The sequence below is a fragment of the Plecotus auritus genome (genome assembly GCF_963455305.1).
Source record: "Plecotus auritus genome assembly, chromosome: 7".
Taxonomy (NCBI): Eukaryota; Metazoa; Chordata; class Mammalia; order Chiroptera; family Vespertilionidae; genus Plecotus; species Plecotus auritus.
The window spans coordinates 90,041,293-90,064,901 of record NC_137774.1 but is presented as its reverse complement, the minus strand read 5'-3'; the positions used below and the strand labels follow the sequence as shown (position 1 = coordinate 90,064,901).

General features: G+C 47.9%; 2 protein-coding genes and 1 pseudogene across 3 annotated transcripts in view; 1 reads left to right on the top strand and 2 right to left on the bottom strand.

Annotated features, from left to right (window-relative positions):
- CASTOR2 (cytosolic arginine sensor for mTORC1 subunit 2) overlaps nucleotides 1-3,967 on the bottom strand; it is a 49,750-nt gene extending 45,783 nt beyond the window's left edge. Inside the window, exon 1 of the mRNA XM_080678902.1 lies at nucleotides 3,573-3,967. Coding sequence (XP_080535028.1) covers nucleotides 3,573-3,685 — 113 coding nt within the window. The 5' untranslated portion in view covers nucleotides 3,686-3,967. The remainder of the gene's footprint in view (nucleotides 1-3,572) is intronic.
- LOC308252953 (general transcription factor II-I repeat domain-containing protein 2) overlaps nucleotides 1-23,609 on the bottom strand; it is a 583,288-nt gene that overhangs the window by 171,807 nt on the left and 387,872 nt on the right. The window lies entirely within an intron of this gene.
- On the top strand, nucleotides 5,780-7,130 carry LOC308253517 (tubulin alpha-1C chain-like; annotated as a pseudogene). Its single transcript has one exon. The product of its transcript is annotated as a tubulin alpha-1C chain-like (transcript).

Genomic DNA, 23,609 nt, shown 5'->3' with positions numbered 1-23,609 from the left:
CTGGTTCAAATCCCAATTCTGTTTCTTTCCAGTGGTCTGACCTTGATTGAGCAAGGCACTTTACTTCTCCAAACCCAGTGTCTTTACCTATTTATGATAGATGGTAAAATCAATGATGGCTCTATTATATCTGGTACTGGGGGGATAAAAAGATGCAAAAAAACTTCCTGGGCATAAAGTTTATAATCTAGGTGGGAGAATAAGACAAGTAAACAATATGCTCTTATGGACAAAGGTTGAGAAGTGATGAAAGGTTAAGGCGAGGGAGCTTCTGAGTTGGGCTATCAGGAAGTAGAAAATCTAGATGAGCGGTGATGAGGGACAAACATTCCTGCTGTAAGACAAGGCCCACAAAGGCGGGGCAGAAGGGATACAGAAAGCCTGCAGGTGCCACTCTGTGCTCCTAAAGCCCTGGGAACAGTACACTGCAAACAGAAGGGCCCATAACTGTTGTGTATGGGCATCATTTGCATGCTGTAATAGCAAACCTCTGAGCTTAAGTCAGAAAGGTGCAGATTCAAGTCCTAGTTCTACCACTTACTGTGTGACCTTGAGCAAGTCACTTAACCTTTGAGCCTCAGAGTACTTTGCAAAACAGGTGTACAACCTAATTCACAGAGTTGAACCAGGGTATATTCAGCATCTGGGACCAGGATCCCCTTTCCTACCTAGCTAAAAATTCCTATTTTAAAGTCCTTAGATCCAGTGTTACCTCCTGTAGGAAAGCCTACATGCCTCCCTCTGGCAGTCCCTCAACACCCCTTACCCTAATACCCTCCCCCCTTCCCTGATTCCACCTGCTGTATTGTGATCATTTCTGTTTTTCTCTCCCACCAGGCTATGGGATTCGAAGAGGGAGGGTGGGGTACTTCAGCATCTCCTGGATCCAGCTGCATCCCCACACAAAGTGGGTATCTAGCAACGCCATATTTCTCCCCAAGCCTCCACTCGGGTAGATACCAGCCGGAGGCAGTGACTAAGTGTGCTGGGGGTGGAGGGAAGGGGGTTTCAGAAAGTTTCAGAGTGATATCACTAGATCTTGAGGATTGAGCAGGAATTTACTGGGGAAGGGGTTCCAGACAGAAATGGAAGTACTAAAGCACAGAGGTGTGAAGGGAAGGATAAAGTAAACTGTGAGTCACCAGAGTGTTAGCCAGAGAGGATTGGTTGAAGAGGATTCTGGATCCAGATTTGGAAAGGTCTCAAATGCCAGAGCAAGGAGTGGACCCTATAAGGGAGTGATTGAAAACTTGTAAACAGGCAGCACAGAGACCCTGGGGTGGGGGAGGGGAGGAGGCTGGGAGTATGCTATACTAGTTTGGGGTGAACTTAGGTTGGGGGTGGGATGGGGAAAATGACAGGGCTATGGGCCAGCACTTGGCAGTAGGTACTGATGAAAAAAATCAAAGAGGACCAAAAATTCTACCTGGATGACCAATTATTGAGAATAGCTTAAACAATATATCCACACTCCACTACACCTTATACTTTCTAAAAAGCCAACTTCCACAATCACTCCATACTACACACATAGAAGCTCTCTGAAAACTATCGGGCCAAGTGGTGCTATCATCATCACAGATGAACAAAGTGAGAACCAGAGAAGGAATGGGACTTTGTCTCCTCCATGCAGGCAATGAAGGTGCTAACAACAACCTGAAGCCAGTGTCCTGGCTAGGAGCACCAGGAGGCAGCTTTCAGCCATTTGACAAATGAACTCGACACCTTTTAGAGTCAGACCCTGGAGACATGGAGATGACCTTTGACCTCTGAGTCATCTTGAGACTGGACTGGTCACCTGGGCCTTGGACCAGCTGCCTCCTGCAGAGAGGGAGAAGTGGGACCTGCTGAGGGGTAGGTTTTTCATGGTTAGGTTGGCAGGGGCTCAACCCCAGGGCTTGCCTATCTTGAGTCCTCCAAAGTGGACCCTGGGGTGGGGCTGGAAAAGGGCCAGTGGCTCTTTTTTGGCCTTTCTAATAAGCCCTCCAATGCCCCCTCCTCCTGGCACCCAGGCCCTGCACAACCGCAGCCTGAGTCATCAGCCCAGTTTGAATGGGAGCCGAGAAATCAGCCAGGGGGCTGCCTGGGGCTGAGGGCCAAGGGTTGGAAAAACAAGGCGGCTTTCTCTTACTCCAGCCTTGGAACTCAAGGCAGGGTAGGGGGTGGGGGGCAGAGGGCAGGTAGATGCAGGATGGTGGGTGTCAACAGCCAGAGGGGGCTGTGAGGGTGGGGGTGGAAGGGGAGATTCAGAATCTGAGCTATGGACTTTTGTTTTCAAATGACCTGTTTAATAATTACCTTTGCAATCAAAGGAACCAGGGCCCAGCAAAGAAAAAGATTTCAACCCTCCATACCCCATGGAGCAGCCGGAGAAGAAAGTAAACAAGATGCCACTGGCAGATAGACCTCCTTCCATCTCGCAAACAATGGCGGGACTGAGCTCCCGGCTCAGACACACACATTAAAGTGAGATTTCCAGGCAAGAACTTTACCAGGGAGATAAGAGGCTCGGATTGAATTATTTCCCTGCAACCCCAGAGCTCCACTGAGCTCAGTGCCCAAGGGGGCAGCTTAGGGGTCTGTCATTGTAACATTAACCTTGACCTGTAATTTATTCATTCATTTTGCAGGGAGGGAGAACAACCTCCGCTTCAGCCTCTGAAAAACCCAACCAGCAACAACTTCATCCCTTTGAATAGTCACAATGGTTGGCAAACAAGAGATTTAAGTTACAGAGGCTCACACCCCATTGGGGCTCGGTCTCCTTAAAAAAACAACAACAAAAAACACCCTAATCCAAGCACCCACCGGGGCTCACAAAGTCATACCTGACCTGGCACTGCGAAAATCCAACTTGTGTTTTTTTTCAACCTCCCAAGGCCTTCAACTATTTTTCCCCCTGCAGCATCCAAGCCCAGCCTCAAGGCAGAGCCATAAACATGCCTGCTCCTCCCCCTTCCACGGTTCGGCAAAACACCCCCTCCCACCTCCCGGACCCCAAGGATTAAGACCCACCACGACCGTCACCCGCAGGCCCTCTCTTGCCCTCTCCCAGCCCCCCCGCGCCGTCAGCAACCCTTGTAGCACCTTGAGATAAAACACCCACTAATGATTTTATGATTTTCTGCTCTGGGTAGCCGCGCTCAGCAGAATCCCTCCCCGCCGCCCTGGCGACGGGGGCCGGCCCAACCGAGGGATTGGGGGATGGGGGTTGGTAGTTTGTTTTTTCCACTGCCGCGTCCCCACACCTGTTTTTCATTCATTCATTCGTTCGCTCATTCATTCAGGGATTCGTCACTGCGGCCACACCGGATCCTCCGGATTTCGGGGAGGGATTGGGAAGGAGAGGGCTGAAATGGGGGGAGACAGCGATGGGGGTGCATATGGGGGGGTCGGGGTGGAAGGACCCCGTTTGAGGGCAGATTGGGTGGCTTTGTCAAAAGCAAGGCTAGCGGCGGGGCGGGGGTGCTCCCCGGGCTCGAAGTTGTTTTCCGAGCGGCGGCGGCGAGGACAGCCGCCCGGGTGCGCCTCTTTGTCTCTCTCCGGCCGGCGCCGCGTCCCCGCACGCTCACCTGGTCTTGGAGGACAAGAAGGCAAGTTTGATCAGGCCGTAGGTGAAGAGCGGGATACTCTCCTTGGCGACGCTGGCAACTTGCAGCCGGTGCTCCAGGATATGGAGTTCCATCGTCCGCCCGCGCTCCGCGGCGGCTCATCCGCGGGGGGCGAGCCGCGGCTCCCGCCCCCTGCGCACCCAGCCGGCACCGAGCGCCGCAGGCAGCCGGCCCGGGGACCAGGAGCTCGGCGGCGGGCGGACCCGAGCGGACAAAGGAGAGGCCCGCCAAACCGCGAGGGGCCGCGGGCGGCGGGCGAGGGCGGCAGCGCTGGCGGAGCGGCGGCGCACGGCGCCCGGCGCGGAGAGCAGCTGGTGTTCGCTGTAACAAACAACTTGCCACTCAAACGCCGGCCCGCTGGGCATGCGCGGCCGCGGCGGGGCGTGCCGGGACTTGTAGTCGCGCTCTGCCCGGCGCTGCCCGCCGCTGATGTCAGGGGCTGGGCGGCCGCGCTAGGGGTCGGCCGGTGTATGGGAAATGCACGAGTGCGATATCCCCCGGGACCGCCGGGTAGGCGGAGGGCACAAATCGGGGCTTTCGAGCCAACCTGAGCCTAGGTGCAAGCTCTGTCACTCTGCGCTCGAACTGGGCGCTCTGAGGTCAAAGCGTGTAGCCAACGCTGCTGCAGCGCTGGAGGAGGCCCGTGTCTGGGAGGGGAGAGATTTGGAGAAACCAGTAATTACAGTGAAGAGAAGCAAAACAGAGATGGGTGGTGGGGACACAGATGGGGCCGAGGGGTTTAAAGGGTGTTTGTTGTTGTTGTTGTTTTTGGAGAAGGGACATCCAAGCTGGGTTCTGAAGGATGAATGGAAGCTCGCCGAGGGGGCGGGGGGCGGGGTCTTGCGGGGACAGAGGCCAGGGGCCTTCCAGGCTGAAGGAACAGCGTGTCCAAAGGCACAGAAGCGTGAAAGCCTCCACGGTGCTGTGTTTGACTTTGTTGGAGCGGAAAATGTGAGGGAGGAGAGGCAAAGATAAGGCAGGCCCAGTCACCAGGAGTCCGGTCGAGAGGGGTTATGTGTGCAGAGCTAATGAGGGGGCCATTTATCCCACGGGAGAGGGGTTGACTGGAACGTCCCTTGGAAGGTTGCATTGGGACAAAGTCTGAAATACATTCGAAAGGCTTCCCACCTCAGGGCCAATGTGCCAGTGACCATAACCCTCAATGGTTCCCCTTAATGGCTGACGGATTTTGAAATTTTCTAGGTTAAAGTTACTGGTGCTTTGCCATTTGGCAGAGTAATTTGATGATGTGATAGGCAAGCGGGGAACCCTCTTTTTGAGAGAAGTTCTGGTTGTACTCTTTCACACTCTCGGCCCTTCTCTGTGAGGTATTAGAATATTAGGCTCCCTCATTTCCACAAAAAGGTGTGAAGCCTGCATGCTGATCAGAGCCTGCTGGTCCCCTTCCTGTTTTATTGTCATTATAGAATTTATTACCCTCTAATAAAGAATATATTTACTTTTTATTTTTGTTTTTCTGTCTCCCTGTTCTAGAATCTCAACTCTATTAAGGCAGTGGTTTTGGTCTGTTCCTTGCGGTATTCCCAGTGCCTGCAATGTGACTGGCATGTGCGAGACACGAATTCAATATTTATGGAATAAATGCATACATCTATCCCTTTAGAATCTAGAAGGCCCAAAAAGAAATGCACTCAGGGGCCAGTCAAGTAACATAAATGTGTGAAGCAGTTGACTATCAGTCAGAAATGGTACAGGGGAAGGAAGACCAGCCTGAAGGCATAAAATTCAAATTTTAAATCAACAACCAACAGGTGAAACTAAACAAGGCTCAAGGCAGCAATCAGCCAGTTTTCTGACTTCTGCTCTGGATGGCAGAAATCTGTAGGCCATGACCCCTGAGTGCATGGTGAAATTAATTTAGCAGGGTATGAATTCATTGAAAAAAATAATTAAATAGAGAATGGCACAGAACTTTGCACATAGTAAAGTTACCATTATCTTTTCTATGTTTCAAAACACTTTCCTTTGGCTGTGTGTGTACATGAGTGCATGTATGCATGTGTGTGTGTGTGTCTGTGTGCACTGGATCTTGAGGTAAAGGTATTCCTTACTGACTTCTCCCCCGGATTCCTTGGTAATCTGTCAGTGGGAGGTCCTTGTTCCCGTTCCCTCGCATTTTTCAGCCCCAAGCCCTTCAAGTCTCAGCTATGCGTGAGTGCATCTCCATCCATGTTGGCCAGGCTGGTGTCCAGATCGGCAGTGCCTGCTGGGAGCTCTACTGCCTGGAACATGGCATCCAGCCTGATGGCCAGATGCCAAGTGACAAGACCATTGGCGGGGGAGATGACTCCTTCAACACCTTCTTCAGTGAGACAGGCGCTGGCAAGCATGTGCCCAGGGCAGTGTTTGTAGACCTGGAACCCACAGTCATTGATGAAGTTCGCACTGGTACCTATTGCCAGCTCTTCCACCCTGAGCAGCTTATCACAGGCAAGGAAGATGCTGCCAATAACTATGCCCGTGGACACTACACCATTGGCAAGGAGATCATTGACCTCGTCCTGGACCGAATTTGTAAAATGGCTGACCAGTGCACGGGCCTTCAGGGCTTCTTGGTTTTCCACAGCTTTGGTGGGGGAACTGGTTCTGGGTTCACCTCCCTGCTGATGGAACGTCTCTCCGTTGATTATGGCAAGAAGTCCAAGCTGGAGTTCTCCATTTACCCGGCCCCTCCAGGTCTCCACAGCTGTAGTTGAGCCCTACAACTCCATCCTCAACACCCACACCACCCTGGAGCACTCTGATTGTGCCTTCATGGTTGACAACGAGGCCATCTATGACATCTGTTGTAGAAACCTCGATGTTGAGCGCCCAACCTACACTAACCTTAACGGCCTTATTAGCCAGATTGTGTCCTCCATCACTGCATCCCTCAGGTTTGATGGGGCCCTGAATGTTGATCTGACTGAATTCCAGACCAACCTGGTGCCCTATCCCCGCATCCACTTCCCTATGGCCACATATGCCCCTGTCATCTCTGCTGAGAAAACCTACCACGAGCAGCTTACTGTAGCAGAAATCACCAATTCGTGCTTTGAGCCAGCCAACCAGATGGTGAAATGTGACCCTTGCCATGGTAAATACATGGCTTGCTGCCTTTTGTACTGTGGTGATGTGGTCCCCAAAGATGTCAATGTTGCCATTGCCACCATCAAGACCAAGCACAGCATCCAGTTTGTGGACTAGTGCCCCACTGGTTTCAAAGTTGGAATTAATTACCAGCCTCCCACTATGGTCCCTGGTGGAGACCTGGCCAAAGTACAGTGAGCTGTGTGCATGCTGAGCAACACCACAGCTATTGCTGAGGCCTGGGCTCGCCTGGACCACGAGTTTGACCTGATGTATGCCAAGCGTGCCTTTGTCCACTGGTACGTGGGTGAGGGCATGGAGGAAGGAGAGTTTTCTGAGGCCCGTGAAGACATGGCTGCCCTTGAGAAGGATTATGAGGAGGTTGGAGCAGATAGTATTGAGGGAGAGGATGAGGGTGAGGAGTACTAACCTGTCAGCTGCGATGTCACACTCCAGTGTCTTGGGATTGTCTTATTTCTGTTGTTCTGTGAAGTCTGTTGTGTCCTAAATTTTGCAATAAAGTTGTTTTCATTTTGAAAAAAGAAAAAGAAAAAAGGTATTCCTTACTGCGGGTCTTGGTCAAAAACATTTGAAAACACTGTGGGCTTTCCATTTAATCAAGCCAGACTAGCATACAGTTTACAAATTTAGGCCATTTTGATTGACTTGTACAATTGCTTTTGTATTTGAAGTTGTAATTGGTGCTTAAGGTTTTTGTAAAACTGACTACTGAAATTAATTTTGAGAAGTTAAAGAAAGTGGCCTCAGGGTTGCTAAACGCAGAGGATGATTTCAAGCTGGGACCAAGGTGAGACATTCACTCTCAAGGTCATGCAGGTGCTGGCTTGGCACTTTCCCGGTGGAATTCACTTGTCTCTTGATTCCTTAGCACTGCACTCTTCTCTGGTATTCTGGGTTTCCATCTTTAGTTTCTTCTCTGCCCAAACCTAAAATGAGTGGAGGCCCACCTGGTGTTCCTTTTTTGTAGTGTATTTTTGCGGTAATAGCTGCTAGAGAATCATTGCCTGGTAAGGCAATCCACATTGACTTTGAGTTTGGAGAATGAGGTATTAGCAAATGTGCTTGCTAAGTCCTGTGACTTGGGACTGCCCACTTAAAATGTTCCTCTGAGACCATCATCCTGTAAAGAAGCCCAGATGAAAGACCACATGGAGAGAGGTCTGAGTGTTCCAGATGTTCCAGTTGAGCCCGGCCCCCTGCTGACAGTTGGCACCAAATACCAGACATGTAAGTGAGACCATCTTGGACCCTCCAACTCAGTGTTTAGCATGCAGCCATACAAGTGAGCCAGGTAAAACCAGAAGAAGATCTACCCAGCCAGTTTATAGAAACATGAAACATAATAAATCATCATTTTTAGGCACTAAGATTAGGAGTGGATTATTACACAGTAATAGATAGCTGATATATTCTCTCACTCAATGGGTGAACCCAGTCTCTGGCTTCTAATATGTTGATGGTACCCAAATTGACAGTTCCAGCTTAGAACATATTCCTTTGGCCTATGTTTCAGCTTATAACACACTAGGGGCCCAGTGCACGAATTCGTGCACCTTGAAAGGAACTGTGGGCCGCGAGGCTGTGGTGGGCACAGGGGCGGGTCTCGGCCCATCCTCTGCACCCTTGCCCAGCCCCTCCCGCCGCAGCCCCCAGTACCCTGTCTGCCGGCAGCCCTATTCCTGCTGCTGACGGCGCCGGCCCCACTCGCACCCACTGACAGTGCGGAGTGATTGGGGCTGGTGCCAGCAGTGGGTGCAAGTGGCGGCTGCTGCCCCAATCGCCCCTCAGGAGCAGGGGGAGGTGGAGAAGCCCTGAGGGGCAATCAGGGCCAGCAGCTGCCGCTCACACCAATTTTCAGTAACCACCAGAGGCTCGCCCTGATGACAGCGACCTGTGCCCCGCCTTGGTCTGGCACCCCTGCTCACCTGCTCCACCATTCTGCTGTGGCTGACGCCTGCCATGTTCCGCGCGAGGCCCCTGGTGGTCAGTGCACGTCATAGTGACTGGTTGTTTAGTTGTTCAGTTGTTCGGTCTGTTTGCATATTAGGGTTTTATATATATAGATTCCTGTGGTCTATTCCTATGTTAAATAATTCACATATTTAACTTCCTAGTGGTTGGCTACATCCCCCTAAATGTTCACAGGCGTGGCCAGCCCAACCTGTTTAAATCTTTTTTTAAAAAAATATATTTTATTGATTTTTTTACATAGAGGAAGGGAGAGGGATAGAGAGTTAGAAACATTGATGAGAGAGAAACATCGATCAGCTGCCTCCTGCACACTCCCCACTGGGGATGTGCCTGCAACCAAGGTACCTGACCTTAACCGGAATCTAACCTGGGACCCTTCAGTCCACAGGCCGATGCTCTATCCACTGAGCCAAACCGGTCAGGGCAACCTGTTTAAGTCTTATCTCCTCATCTAGACCACCTCAGACCATCAACTCTTCCTCCTGTAATCTCTGTCTTGGTTAGCAACACCATCCCCAGTCCCTCAATTTACCAACCTGGTAGGGCACACTGAATTTTCCAAGATGCCTGCAACAAGATCTTCTATTCTACATGCTCTTCTCCCCAAACAGTATTGATAATCATCCCATTAGGAAGTGGGTCTATGTTTCCTCCCCTTGAATCTGAGCAGGCCTGTGACTACAGAGGAAATGACCCCACCTGACTTCTTAAGCTTGGTCATAATGGGTGATACTGCTGCCACCTGGTCTTCTTGGGACACTCATCTTGGAACCCAGCTGCCATGCTGTGAGGAAGCATGAACGACCACAAGGAACGACCACAAGTAGGCATTTGCATCAGTTTGCCAGAGCTGCATAACAAAGTACCACAAACTGGGGGACTTAAACAATAGCAATGTATTTTCTCACAATTCTAGAGGCTAGAAGTCCAAGATCAAGGTTCTGGCAAGGTTCATTCCTTCAGAAGATTCTCTCCTTGACTTGTAGGTGGCTACCTTCTCCCTCTGTCCTCACATGGTCTTCCTTCTATGTATATCTGTCTTAATTTCCTATTGGATTAGGACCCACCCTAATGACCTCATTTTAACTTAATTACCTCTGTAAATACAGTCACATTCTTAGATGCTGGGGGTTAAGGCTTTAATATATGAATTTGTGGGATGGTGGATGCAGTTTGACCCATAGCAGTATCCCAGCCAACAGCCCCAGCTGAGGTTCCAGCAGACAGCCAGCATCACCAGCAGGTATGTGGTAAGAAAGCCTTTGTCAAAAATTCATGAGAGGCCTTGAGCAAGAACTACTCTGGTGCGCTTCATCAGCCTCTAGAATTGTGAAAGATAATAATAAAATACTTATTGTTTTAAGCCACTACATTTTGGGATGGATTGCTAAGCAGCAATAGATTACTGGAACATCCTGGAATTAACTTGGTGGTGGTGGTGGGGGGGGGACAGGGGAAGTTGAGCAGGGAATCAGCCTAGATTGCTACCTGTTGCTTCCTATTTGCCTCTGCCCTAATATCTCATCAGTCACCAAGTCTTAATGATTTTACATATTGCATACCTCTGTAATCCAGTTTCTCTATCTGGACCATCATGATCTTATGTCAGGACATAACTTTCCTGTCCTAGATGGGAACATTGGCCTCCTACTGCTGATTGCATTCTCATGTTGCCATGGTAGCTCTTCAATGATGTGGCCCTATTTCCATAACTCCTCTGCTTAATGCCCTCTAGGGACCATGAAGAAACCACAGCCCTCTTAAGAAAATCAAGCCCAGCTCGCCTGGTGTGGCTCAGTGATTGAGCATCAACCCATGAACCAAGGGGTCACCGATTCAATTCCTGATCGGGGGGCACATGCCAGGGTTGCAGGCTCAATCCCAGTAGAGGGTGTGCAGGAGGCAGCTGATCAATGATTCTCTTTCATCATTGATGTTTCCATCTCTCTCTTTCTCTCCCTCTCCCTTCCTCTCTGAAATCAATTAAAAAATTTTTTTTAAAGAAAAAGAAAACTAAGCCAGGATCCTCCATGGCTGGTCATATGTAAAGTAGAACGGGCTTCCTGACTCCTAGACCCATGCTCTCCAATTTGCCAAACATGCTATTGAGCACTTGAAATGTAGTTAGGATCATGAGAAACAAGTTTTAATTTTAATTAATTTAAATTTAAAAACTGATACTTGATTCAGGTATTGGAAAGGGCTCAAGTGTGTTTGGAACAGGGTGACCAACCATCCTGGTTTTCCTGGGACTGGTTTTAAAACCAAGATTTGGGTAAACTGGGAAGAGTTGGTCACACTACTTTGGAAAAAAACTTAATTATAGAAATCTGTGAAACATGAATACAGATGGAAATAAAGCATTCAAATGGCAATGAGCTAGAAATGTCAAATATACCCTGGCTTTTAAAGACTTGGTGTGGAAAAAAGAATGTAAAACATCTCATAAATAATTTTTTTTACATTGATTACATGTTGAAATGATAATATTTTGGATATTGGGCTAAGTAGAATATATTATTAAAATTAAGTTCATCTGTTTCTTTCTACTTTTTAAAGTTCAAAATGACATATGGCTTGCATTATATTTTTATTAGACATTGTAGCTGTGGAGTGGTGATTCTCAAATGTGGTTGGTGTCAGAATGACCAGGAGCACTTAGTAAAAGTACCCAGGCCCAGGCCCTATCCTGCTTCCAGGACTGTGGGCCTCTCTTTCATCAGCTCTCCAGGCCTCAATCACGCTGCTGTGGTGGGGTAGGGTGGGAGAGTATGGACTCCAGGCACCCCTTTCCATTTAAGTTTGGAATCTCTGGACCCAATAAAGCAACACCCAGAGACTGGCAGGTCTTCTCTGTCTGGCTAAGGCCTAGTATGGGCTTTACCAGCATGGGCTGCTCAGACAGGGTGGGAGTAGAAAAAAGAAGATGAAAGGGAGGCTTAGGAGAACTCTATTTGGGGCTCAGTTTTTTTTCAGGATCCTAGGTAAGCTGACCTTGAATCTCCTCCCATAAGTTTGACAAACAACAGTGAGGGCCATGGGGAGTCATTGAGGGTTCTTGAGCAAAGGAGAAGCCTGATGCCCCTGTTGGTTTATTCTGAAGGATCCCAGGCCTCAGCCACCTCCCTTTCCCACATTTTCTACAGGGCTGTAGAAAGAGATTTCTCTGATACCTTGCTAGAGATGCCCCTCCCACATGCCCCCCTTACCCCTTCAGGAAAGGATTACTGGCCCCCAAAGTACAGTGGACTGGATTAATGTAAGTAGTCATAGCTTTATCCCCACCAGCCATTGTCCTGATTTGAGGGACAGGGTCTTTCTGTCAGCCTTGCCAGAAGCCCCCAGGGACCAGATGTCAGCCTCTCGGCTGCAGATCCACACTTAGACACAGACACTAGCATCACTCAGCTCCACCACTGTAGACAGTGTGGGCTATAGGAAATCAACCAATCAACCACCCCACCAACCCTGCATCCTAGAGAGCCAGACCTGGTCTGAATTTGGCCTCTATCCACTTCTGTACGGTGCAAGTTAAGTCTTCTTTCTCTGGTTGGGTTTCCTTTTATGTAAAATGGGCATAATGGTGCTGCTCTCATAGGATATGCACATGTGCATGTGTGCGTGAGTGTACATTTGTGCACATGTGCAGAAGTGTGCATGCGTGTGTGTGTGTGTGTGCTTGTGTACGTGTGCACGCCTTTGCTTGAGGATTAAATTAAAGAATGCCTTTAGGAAAGCATTCAGCGCTGTTCCTGGCACACAGTAGATACTTAGTATTTGTCCAATGAATGAATGGATGGATGGATGGGTGGATGGGTGGATAGATAAGCAGTTCTTTGACAGTCTGGCCCAGGGGTGGGCAAACTTTTTGACTCGAGGGCCACAATGGGTTCTTAAACTGGACCGGAGGGCCGGAACAAAAGCATGGATGGAGTGTTTGTGTGAACTAATATAAATTCAAAATAAACATCATTACATAAAAGGGTACGGTCTTTTTTTTTTATTTCAATAGTTTTATTCATTTCAAACATTTTATTTATTTATTTTTTTGTTTTGTTTTTGTTTTTTTTGTTTGTTTGTTTTTTAAAATACATTTTATTTTTTTTTGGCTTATTTTTTTATTTTTATTTTTTTATTTAAATAAATCTTTATTCAGATTATTACAATTATTTCTCCTTTTTCCCCCCATAGCTCCCCTCCACCCATTTCCCACCCCACCTTCTGCCCTTACCTCCCCCCCACTGTCCTCATCCATAGGTGTATGATTTTTGTCCATTCTCTTCATGAACCCCCCATACCCCTTTCCCCCTGAGAATTATCAGTCCACTCCCTTTCTATGCCCCTGATTCTATTATATTCACCAGATTATTCTGTTCCTCAGGTTTTTAATTCACTTGATTTTTAGGTTCGCTTGTTGATAGATATGTATTTGTTGTTCATAATTTTTCTCTTTACTTTTTTCTTCTTCCTCTTCTTTAAGAATACCTTTCAGCATTTCATATAATACTGGTTTGGTGGTGATGAACTCCTTCAGCTTTTTCTTATCTGTGAAGCTCTTTATCTGCCCTTCAATTCTGAATGATAGCTTTGCTGGGTAGAGTAATCTTGGTTGTAGGTTCTTGCTATTCATCACATTGAAAATTTCTTGCCACTCCCGTCTGGCCTGCATAGTTTCTGTTGAGAAATCAGCTGACAGTCGTATGGGTGCTCCCTTGTAGGTAATTAACTGTTTTTCTCTTGCTGCTTTTAATATTCTCTCTTTGTCTTTTGCTCTTGGCATTTTAATTATGATGTGTCTTGGTGTGGTCCTCTTTGGATTCCTTTTGTTTGGGGTTCTGTGGGCTTCCTGGACTTGTAAGTCTATTTCTTTCACCAGGTGGGGGAAGTTTTCAGTCATTATTTCTTCAAATAGGTTTTCAGTATCTTGCTCTCTCTCTTCTTCTGGCACCCCCATAATTCTGATGTTGGTACGCTTGAAGTTGTCCCAGAGTCTTCTTACATTATCTTCAACTTTTTGGATTTTTTTTTTTGCTTTTTGCTTTTTCGGTTGAGTGTTTTTTGCTTCTTTGTAATTCAATTCTTTGACTTGATTTTTGTGTTCCTCTATTCTGTTTCTGGGTCTCTGTATAATATTTTTTATTTCAGTCAGTGTATATTTAATTTCTAGTTGGTCCTTTTTCATATCTTTGAGGGTCTCGTTATATTTATCGGCCTTTTCTAGGATATTCTTAAAAAGTTTTATAACCGTGGTTTTGAATTCTATATCCAGTCGTTTGTTTTCCTCCATTTCTTTCGTTTGTGATCTGATTCTTTGACCCCGCATTTTCACTGATTCCCTGAGTTGGTAAGGTAGATATTTGTGCTAGGTTTCCAATATGGCCCAGTGGGTCTGCTTCCCCAGTTAACCTGAGGTGGACACTCTTGGTGCACCCCTTTGTGGACTGTGTGTACAGCCTTGTTGTAATTAAGTCTTTATTGTTGTTGGTATCACTGGGAAGAATTGACCTCCAGGCCAGTTGGCTGTAAGGATCAGCTGTGTCTATGCTGGGAGAAGTTCGGTGCTGGAGACAGCCTTATAGGATTAGACTTGCCAAATTGCAATAGCCTCTGTGCTCAGCTTGGATGGGGTAGAGTCTCAGTCTTGGCTTCCTGTCAGCCTTGCCCTTGCGCGCATGTGCACTTTCAGTCCTCCGCCTTCCCCGGCTCCCGAGTCTCCGCCCGAGAGTCCAGACTCCCCCCACAAGAGCGTGGATCCCCAGGGGCTCGCCTGGAACTGGGATTCAGTGCAGTCAGAACTGGGGCTCAGTGCAGTCAGGATCCTCTGACTCCCTTCCACTAGGGAAAGCCTGTGGCAACCTCCGCAGCCTTTGTGCGCACTGGCCCGCGTGCACTTCAGACTTCTGCCTTTCCCAGCTCGAGTCTCCGCCCAAGAGTCCAGACTCCCCCCGTAAGAGCGTGGGTCCCCAGGGGTTCGCCCGGAACTGGGGTTCAGTGCAGTCAGAACTGGGGTTCAGTGCGGTCGGAGGCTTCCTTCCCCCTTCCGCCAGAGAAAGTCAGCCAGGCTCTCAGCCGCCCTTCCTCTCTGCGCGCACAAAGCCCCTTTGCCGTACCTCCAATTCTCTGTGAGCTTTTCTCTTTCCTTCTAGTTGTAGAATTTTCACTCAGCCAGCTTTCCTGTGGTTCTGGATGGTGTCCGTTCTGTCTTTTAGTTGTAGTTTTGAAATTGTTGTGCGAGGCAGCAGTTTAGGTGTTTACCTATGCCGCCATCTTGGTTTCTCCCATTTCAAACATTTTAACAAGAATGTAAACACTAGCCAAAACCGGTTTGGCTCAGTGGATAGAGCGTCGGCCTGCGGACTGAAAGGTCCCGGGTTCGATTCCGGTCAAGGGCATGTAACTTGGTTGCGGGCACATCCCCAGTGGGGGGGTGTGCAGGAGGCAGCTGATCGATGTTTCTCTTTCATCGATGTTTCTGACTATCTATCCTTCCTTCCTCTCTGTAAAAAATCAATAAAATATATTAAAAAAAAAAGAATGTAAACACTAATTATTATAATTTGAAACTTCAAAAAATGGAGGAATCATAGCACAATAACATACCTTATATTGAAGATGGCAAAGGCAAAATAAAATTGCCTAACAAAGGAAAGGTACAAAAGCCTTTCAAATTAAACTTAAATATAATAAAATAATTTAAAACTAAAACAAATAGAAAAGAACAAAATGTGTAAACAGTAAATTAAACATTTTCTTTAGTGCAACTTCCAAATTATGCCCAGGATGTAGATGTAGATGGCAATGTAGACTGGGTTGAAAGGTTTTTGGTCTTTAAAACATCAACTTCAGTGGGAACAGTGTTGTTGGTCTCCTTTTTAGCTAATGCTCTGATACTGTGCTCTCCAGGGGCGTGTCTCCCTACATCAGCACGATAACGTGTCTACGCATTCCCAGGGTGATGTCGGGGACGCGTCCGTGGGCATTACAAGGAGCCTCTGGAAGATTGAGAGGTTGTTCCTTCTACTGAATGGGCGGATATAAATCCGCCCACTCAGAAGAAGGAGCTGCTGCCGTGTTTCCCGACGTTGCCATGTTAACACTGCTGCTGGTGAAGGAGCGGAGGGGAGAGCAAGAGAACCCTCCGCTCTTTCGGCTCCGCCGGCTGGATAGAACAGCCGAACGGGCCGGATCCGGCCCGCGGGCCGTAGTTTGCCCACGGCTGGTCTGGCCTTAAGGGCAGGCCACCTTTGTGCCTCCTATTCTCTACTCCTCCTGGCTTGCATGGTTCCCCTCACTGAAGGAGGAAAGGAAGGAAAAGGATGTGTCCACGCCTTTTCCTTGGTGCTAGCATGTATGTTGGTGCATCTGATCCTCAGGAGAGGTAGGGATTCGTATGCCCAGATTGGGAGACTAAGGCTAGGGGAGGTTAGGAGAAGAGCCTGGGGGCACAGCTCTTCTTGGGTCTGCCAAGGGCCTATGCCAGGGCTGAGCATGCAGAGATACCTAAGGAATGCCCATTGGTTGAATCCATGCATGCATATTAAGTGCCATGGTGATAGCAGCAGCCCTATCCCCTTTCTTGTGCCATCCTTGGGCAGGGTTAGGGCAGGACAGAGGCCACTGAGTCTTTCCCTCTTCTTTCTCCATCTTGAATCATTTCCTTCTATACCTTCTTTCTGTCTCCTCCTCCTTCCTACATGCTTCTTAGCTTGCGCCCTTTTGACATTTCTCTCTCTCTCTCTCTCTCTCTCTCTCTCGCTCACGCTCTCGCTTTCGCTCTCTCGCTCTCTCCCTTCTTTCTTTCGTGTGATAATCTGTCTCAGGACCAGCCTGTGTAGTCTCAAAGAACCAAAAGGTTGGCATGTTGGAAGACAGAGCCACAGGAGCCTCCAACCCCCTATCACTCACACTCCCATGCCTACGTTTCCTTATCTGTAAATTGGAGTGGTTGTAAGGATTCGTGGTGGTGTGCGTAGGTGCTGAGTAAAGGCCTGACCAATGGGAAGTGCCTGATAGATATGGATTGATGCTGTAGCTATTCTGCCGGTTCCTAAGGCCTGCCCTGGGAACTAATTCTGGAGACGGTCAGGGCCTGACATTCTGAAGGTGTGATTTGGGGTGAATTGCGCCTCACTTTCATGTTCACTAAAATGCAAGCCTCTGGATGGCTGCCTCCCAGGAGGATGGTGAGATGTTGGTCATTAAACCACGGGACAGGAAGACCATAACTGTATCCTACGGAACTAACACACGGCCTAGTTCGAATTGTAGGTCCAGGAAAGGCAGAGCTGGGACGATTTCTTGCCTTCCCTGCAGTGGTGTTCATTCAGGGTTGTGGAGTGACTCACCCTGCAACTATCCTTACTGGCAACTGAGGGTGTGTGACCCCACACTCAAAGCAGCCCCAGAGTTCCTTCTCAGGAGCAGGAGCCTGGCCCAGGGCCACTTTTTGGACATTGCAAAGATGATTTGCTCTCTAGGGAAGTGCTTTGGTCTCTTTAAAATCCTTTCTGAAGATGCAGAAACAGCCCTAACTGGTTTGGGTCAGTGGATAGAGCGTCGGCCTATGGACTCAAGGGTCCTGGGTTCGATTCCGGTCAAGGGCATGTACCTTGGTTGCCGGCACATACCCAGTGGGGAGTGTGCAGGAGGCAGCTGATCAATGTTTCTCTCTCATCGATGTTTCTGGTTCTCTATCCCTCTCCCTTCCTCTCTGTAAAGGATCAATAAAATATATTTAAAAAAAAAAAGATGCAGAAACAACTGCAGTGGGCGCTGCTGGGATCGCTTATAAGATATTAGCCACATCTCGGTGAAAAGAGCAGTTTATCAGGGGATATTCCTTCCAGCAACAAAGAACCTTTTAGAACTTGATTGTAGTTAACGCACCAGCCTTTCCAAAGTGTTTTATTCCACTCTCAATGAGATAATGAAGCCTTTAATTTACTGTTCAACTTCCAAACAGAGCGAGCGGGTCAGGCGTCGTCCATGCCCAAGGCCTCAGTAGATGGAAGGCTGGGCCCAGGCTCAGGAGGTGGAGTGCACGGAGCATGCTGATGGCCTTCTCAGCTAGAACTGCCCATCTCCTGGTGGGAGCTGGCATGGAGTACCGGTAGCCTACGGTCAATGGCAACCTATAGCTTTCTTCCTGTGTGTCCCCAAGAAAGTCACTTACTCTGTCCGTCTTTTTTTTTTTTTTTTTTTTAATTTATTCTTACCTGAGGATATTTTTCCCATTGATTTTCAGAGAGAGTGGAAGAGAGAGGGAAAGACAGAGAGAAATAATGATGTGAGAGAAACACATCAGTTGGTTGCTTCCTGCACGAGCCTAGACCAGGGCCCGGGCCATGGAGGAGCCTGCAATGGAGGTATGTGCCCTTGACCAGAATCAAATAGGGACCCTTCAGTCTGCAGGCCGATGCTCTATCCACTAAGCCAAACCAGCTAGGACGTCATTTACTCTCTTGAAGCCTCAGTTTCATCATCTGTGGAATGGGGATGATAACACAAACTCGGGAGGGCCTGGCTGAGAGGCAATGCCTGGCACGTGGTAGATGGTCAATAAACGGCAGTTGTCATTGGGTAATGAAATTGAGCCCTGAGACCCAAAGTTCACGGAGAATCTTGTACTTGCAGCTGGTTCTTGGAACAGTCATCCATAGCTCTGCGCTGAGATCACAGCATCAGAACAAAATAAAACAACCTTCAAGGCCTTCATCTCCTGCTCATCTGCCCATCCTATCTTTAGTAATTCAATAGATGCTGCCCACTCAGGCAAATAGATGATGGATAGGTGTAAAAACCCAGCCACGGACAACATCAGACCTCTTCACTGGACCTTGTTTAAGCCTCTGCCAGCCTCCCATTTGGACCTGTGACTCCTTGAGCTTACTTTCCCTGGTTCTCACCCCCTATTGGACACACATGCAACATATATAATGTGGAACAGGCTCTGGGTACATCTAAGGGGCACCATTAGATTTGTGTCACTTACATACTGTCCCAAGAAAGCAGGAAAGTTGCTCGCTCTTACAAAATCAGTGTATTATGTTAATTTTCCAAAGATGGGAGTAATATGTCCAAAGGTCATTGTGGGTGAATGGCTTTTGCAGCCTTCCTTCATTGCTCCAGTGGCCTTCTCCTGCTCAGCCATGCACTCCCCTGTGGTAGGATTCTGCCATTTTCCCTCTGATTCCTGCTCTGTTCTGGGGGGACCAGCTATAGGGCCTCTTAGTCCTACTGTTGGCCCCATCTCAGCTTGGCTTCCTGACCTGCTCTTGTCTCCTTGGTTCCTGATCCCAGATTGGTTCCTGTTGACATTCCTTCCTTCCCTCACTCTCTACACTTAGCTCTCCACCTTGCTCCTTCTGCTCTGACATTAGCCTCCCTCCTGATCATATTTCAGAATTATCCGTGTGTCTGTGCTTGTGGTGGCTGATAATGGCCCCAAAGATACTCAAGTCCTAAACCCTGGAACCTATACTGTTACCTTCCATGGAAAAAGGTCTTTGCAGATATGATTAAGTTAAGGATCTTGAGATGGGGAGTCACAATGTAATCGCAGTGACTTTACAAAAGGGAGGCAGAGGAAGATTTGACACAGACAGAAGAGGGGAAGGTGACATGAGCACAGAGGCATAGATTAGAATGAGATGATCATAAGCCAAGGAATGTCAGCAGCCATCAGCATCTAGCCACCAGAATTCTTCCCTGGAGCTTCTGGAGGGAGCACAGCCCTGGTGACACTTTGATTTCAGCCCAATTATACTGATTTTGAACTTCTTCCCTCCAGACCTGTGAGAGAATAATGTTCTGTTGTTTTAATTTGTGGTCGTTTGTTACAGCAGCCATAGGAAACTAATACAGTGTTCTCTGATCATTGGCTCTTGGGTCTGACCCTGATCTGTTCCCCATGGTCCTGTCACTGATGGGAGCTGGGGCCTGGACACTTGATGCTGCAGTGCTAGATCTCAGTCTTGGGGATTTGGGGACCTTTGTATCAGCTGCTTACACATTATCTGCTGGTGATCAGCCACTAAATGGTGGACCCCTAAGAGAACCTCAAGCCTAGCTTTCTTCTCCTATAGTAGAACTAGAGGCCTGGTGCACGAATTTGCACATGGGTGGGGTCCCTTGGTCTGGCTGGAGATCGAGGCCTATCGGGGGACTGGCCGGCTGGGGGGAGGGGTCGTGGGACGTTGGCCAGCCATCCCCCCACCCCCATAGGGGCTGATGGGGGGCCAGCTGGGTGGGGGGAGGGGCCGCGGGAGGTTAGCCGGCCATGGGAGGTTGGCTATGGGAGTGCTCTGACCGCCTGGGGGCAGCTCCTGTGTTGAGCATCTGCCCCATGGTGGTCAGTACACGTCATAGCAACTGGTAGACTGGTCATTTTGGTCGTTCCAGTTGTTTGGTCGTAATGGTCGCTTAAGCTTTTATATATATAGACTAGTAGCCCTGTGCATGAATCCATGCGCCAGTAGCTCGCTGCTGCCCTCCAGTAGCTCTCCGCCTGCTGCTCCGCCCTCCTGTAGCTCCCCCTGCACCTCCTCCCTCCCTGACCCCCCCTCATAGCTTGCTGTCCTGCACCCTCCTATAGCTCTCTGCTGCCGGCTTGTAGCTTGCTGCCCCACCCTCCTGCTGATCCATGATCCAGTCGTTACACAGTTGGTTGTTACACTTCACAGTGTAATGACCATTTGCATATTACATCTTTATTATACAGGATAATCAAGGCTCATTATGGGTGGGGAACATATTAGACAGTTCAGAAGAGCAATTGCTAAAATCCTACCATGTGCTAAGCTATATGATGGGCACTTTTCTTACATTCTGTCTTGTAAGTTACCTTTCTCCAGGCTGGAGATAAAAATGTGGTTATATCAATGGCAGTAAAAAGTATTCCTCTGGCTTATTTCCTTTCTGCTATAATGGGACCTCTGCGCCTTTTAAAGTTTCTGCTGTTTATTTCCAGGAGCCTCGGGGGGTGTCTCACTTGTGCTCACAAACATTCCCCCACTGTGTGGTAGTGACCTTTTCCCTCCTGTGATCAACTTCCAAGCTGGGGCGGCTGCTTTCAAGCTTTCTGCTGAGCCCAAGGCAGATGTGCTGTAGCTGGAGCCTCCTTCCCCCGCTGTGGCCCAGACTTCCGGGGAGGCTGAGGACCTCTCCTGCATGGCGCCTGGCTGGGCCACAGCCCAGGCCTCTGAGCCGCCCCCACCAGCCTAGAAGGGAGTTTCCTCTCCTCACTTGTTCCCTCCAGGCTGGCTACCTGTGGTCACACAACAACAAAATGTGCCGCATCAGCTCTCAGAATTGTGCAGAGGTTTTGGGGAAAGGGCTTCCAGCAGATTTTGTATGTGCTAAAAATATCTCCCCACCCACAAGGTGACTTTGAGACACTTCTCCCTCTCTACGTCTAAGTCTTTAGTTCACTTGTAATTGATAATTTTGTGTGATGTAGAGATCTAATTTTATTTTTCCATATGCATAACCCTACTCCATTTACTGAAGTGTCCACCCTTTCCCCATTGCTTTATATATGCTTTTGGGCTCTCTATTTTATTGCTCCACTTGTCTATCCTTGCACCCTTCAACACCATCTTAATTATATAATAAATATTTCTATCTAATATATTGGTCTAGGGCAGTGGTCGGCAAACCGCGGCTCATGAGCCACATGCGGCTCGCAAGCCGCGGTTTGCCGCTCTGTTGACTAATGAGTTTGCCGACCACTGGAAGACTATTCTTGACTCTTTGCTCTTGTCTGTATATTTTAGAAGCATTTTGTCAAGTTCTCAGAAGAGTATTTTTAATTTTTTAAAAATTCTATTTAATTTATAGATAAATTTGGGTAGAATTGACACTGTTATGATAGCGAATCTTCCCATCCACATATACATGTGACCTATAACAGTGGTCGGCAAACCGCGGCTCATGAGCCACATGCGGCTCGCAAGCCGCGGTTTGCCGCTCTGTTGACTAATGAGTTTGCCGACCACTGACCTAGAAACTCTTTTGAGTCTTTAAATAATGCTTTGTAATTTGTACCATAAAGGTCTTCCACAACTTATGCTAGAATCATTCATCATTATTATTTTTTGCTATGGAAAATGGAATTTAAAAAATAACATCTCGTTATTAATGGTACATAGGGATGTTATTGATTTTTCCCTCTTTTATTGAATTTATTGGGGTGACACTGGTTAACAAAATTTTAAAAATGAGAATGTTTTTGATTTTTTTTAAAAGAAATATTTTTATTGGTTTCAGAGAGGAAGGGAGAAGGAGAGATGGAAACATCAATGATGAGAAAGAATCATTAATTGGCTGCCTCCTGCACGCCCACTACTGGGGATCGAGCCTGCAACCGGGCATGTGCCCTGACTGGGAATCGAACTGTGAACTCCTGATATATAGGTTGATGCTCAGCCACTAAGCCATGCCAGCCAGACTGATTTTTATGTCAATCTTGTGTACAGCAATCTTGCTGATTATAAGTTTGCATATACGTTCTTTTGGATTTTCTATATAGATAATCAGACTTTCTCCAGATACACTTTTTCTTTTCACTTGATTTCTTTTTCTCACTTGCCTTCTTTCATTGGCTAGGTGCTCCAGTGTAATGCTAAAAGGAAGCAGTGTTAGAGGACACTATTGAATTGCCTGTACAGTGTTACCCTTAAATGTAATAATGGAGTAAGTTTTGAACAAATACCCTTTATCGCATTAACGACATTATATTCTATGTCTAGATTAATGTTCTTTTTTTATTAAAAAATAACAATATATTTTTATTGCTTTCAGAGAGGAAGGGAGAGATAGAAACATCAATGATGAGAGAGAATCATTAACCAGCTGCCTCCTTCATGCCCCCTACTGGGGATTGAGCCTGAAACCCCAGGCATGCACCCTGACTGGGAATCGAACCATGACCTCCTGGTTCATCGGGCAACGTGCAACCACTGAGCCACACCAGCTGGGCCTTAATTTTTAATAGTATGAGTGAGTATAGAGTTTTATTAAATGCTTTTCCTACAACTATTGAGATTATCTTACATTCTTTCCCTCCTTTATTTCTATAATGTGATATATTAATAGTTTTATTTATTACTGAGATAAAAGCCACCTCACCAGCAACTATTATTATATATATTTTTTACTGATAAGTTAAATTAGATGGTTTTTACTTAAGATTTTAAAATACATGTTTAGGTTTGTATTTTATAGGAATAGAGAAGTAGCCCCAAAGAGGCAAGCGTAGCCCCCAAAAGCCGAGCTAACCCCAATGAGCCAGACCTAGCTCTGAAGGTCTGCGCCTAGCCCCGAAGGGCTGAACCTAGCCCCAAGAGCCAAGCCTAGCCCTGAGGGCTGAACCTAGCCCCGAAGGGCTGAACCTAGCCCCAAGAGCCAAACCTAACCCGGAAGAGTGGAGCCCAGACCTGCAGGACGGAGCCTTCCCACCTGAAGGATGCGAGCTGGATAGAGATAGGTTGCATGGGGGTGGGCTGATGGTGGTGAGGGAGTCCAGGGCCCAGCTGTCACTAGGAGGGCATGGAGGTTTGGGGACAGGCCCTTGTTTTGCTTATCTTTGTCCAGGTGAGACCCTCCCACAGAGAATTCACTGCTCTTTGCCGAGCCATTTCAGACTGGCTCCTGGGGATGAGGTCTCAAGTGGCTCCGTTGTCCTGTGGGCCCCAAGAACACTGTCCCTACCCAATACTAACCTCTTATCTGACCCACTGGGTGTGTTGAGTCGATGCTTCTGGGCTTGTGTTCCAGCTGGGAAGACTGCTGTGGTTATACCTTGGTCCTGAGCCCTGGCCCAGTTGCCCAGATCTGACCAGACCCCTCTTCTAGGGCTGATCCCTGATTCCACGTCCTCAGGCCCTGCTCTAGTCTGGACAGGCCACACAAAATAGC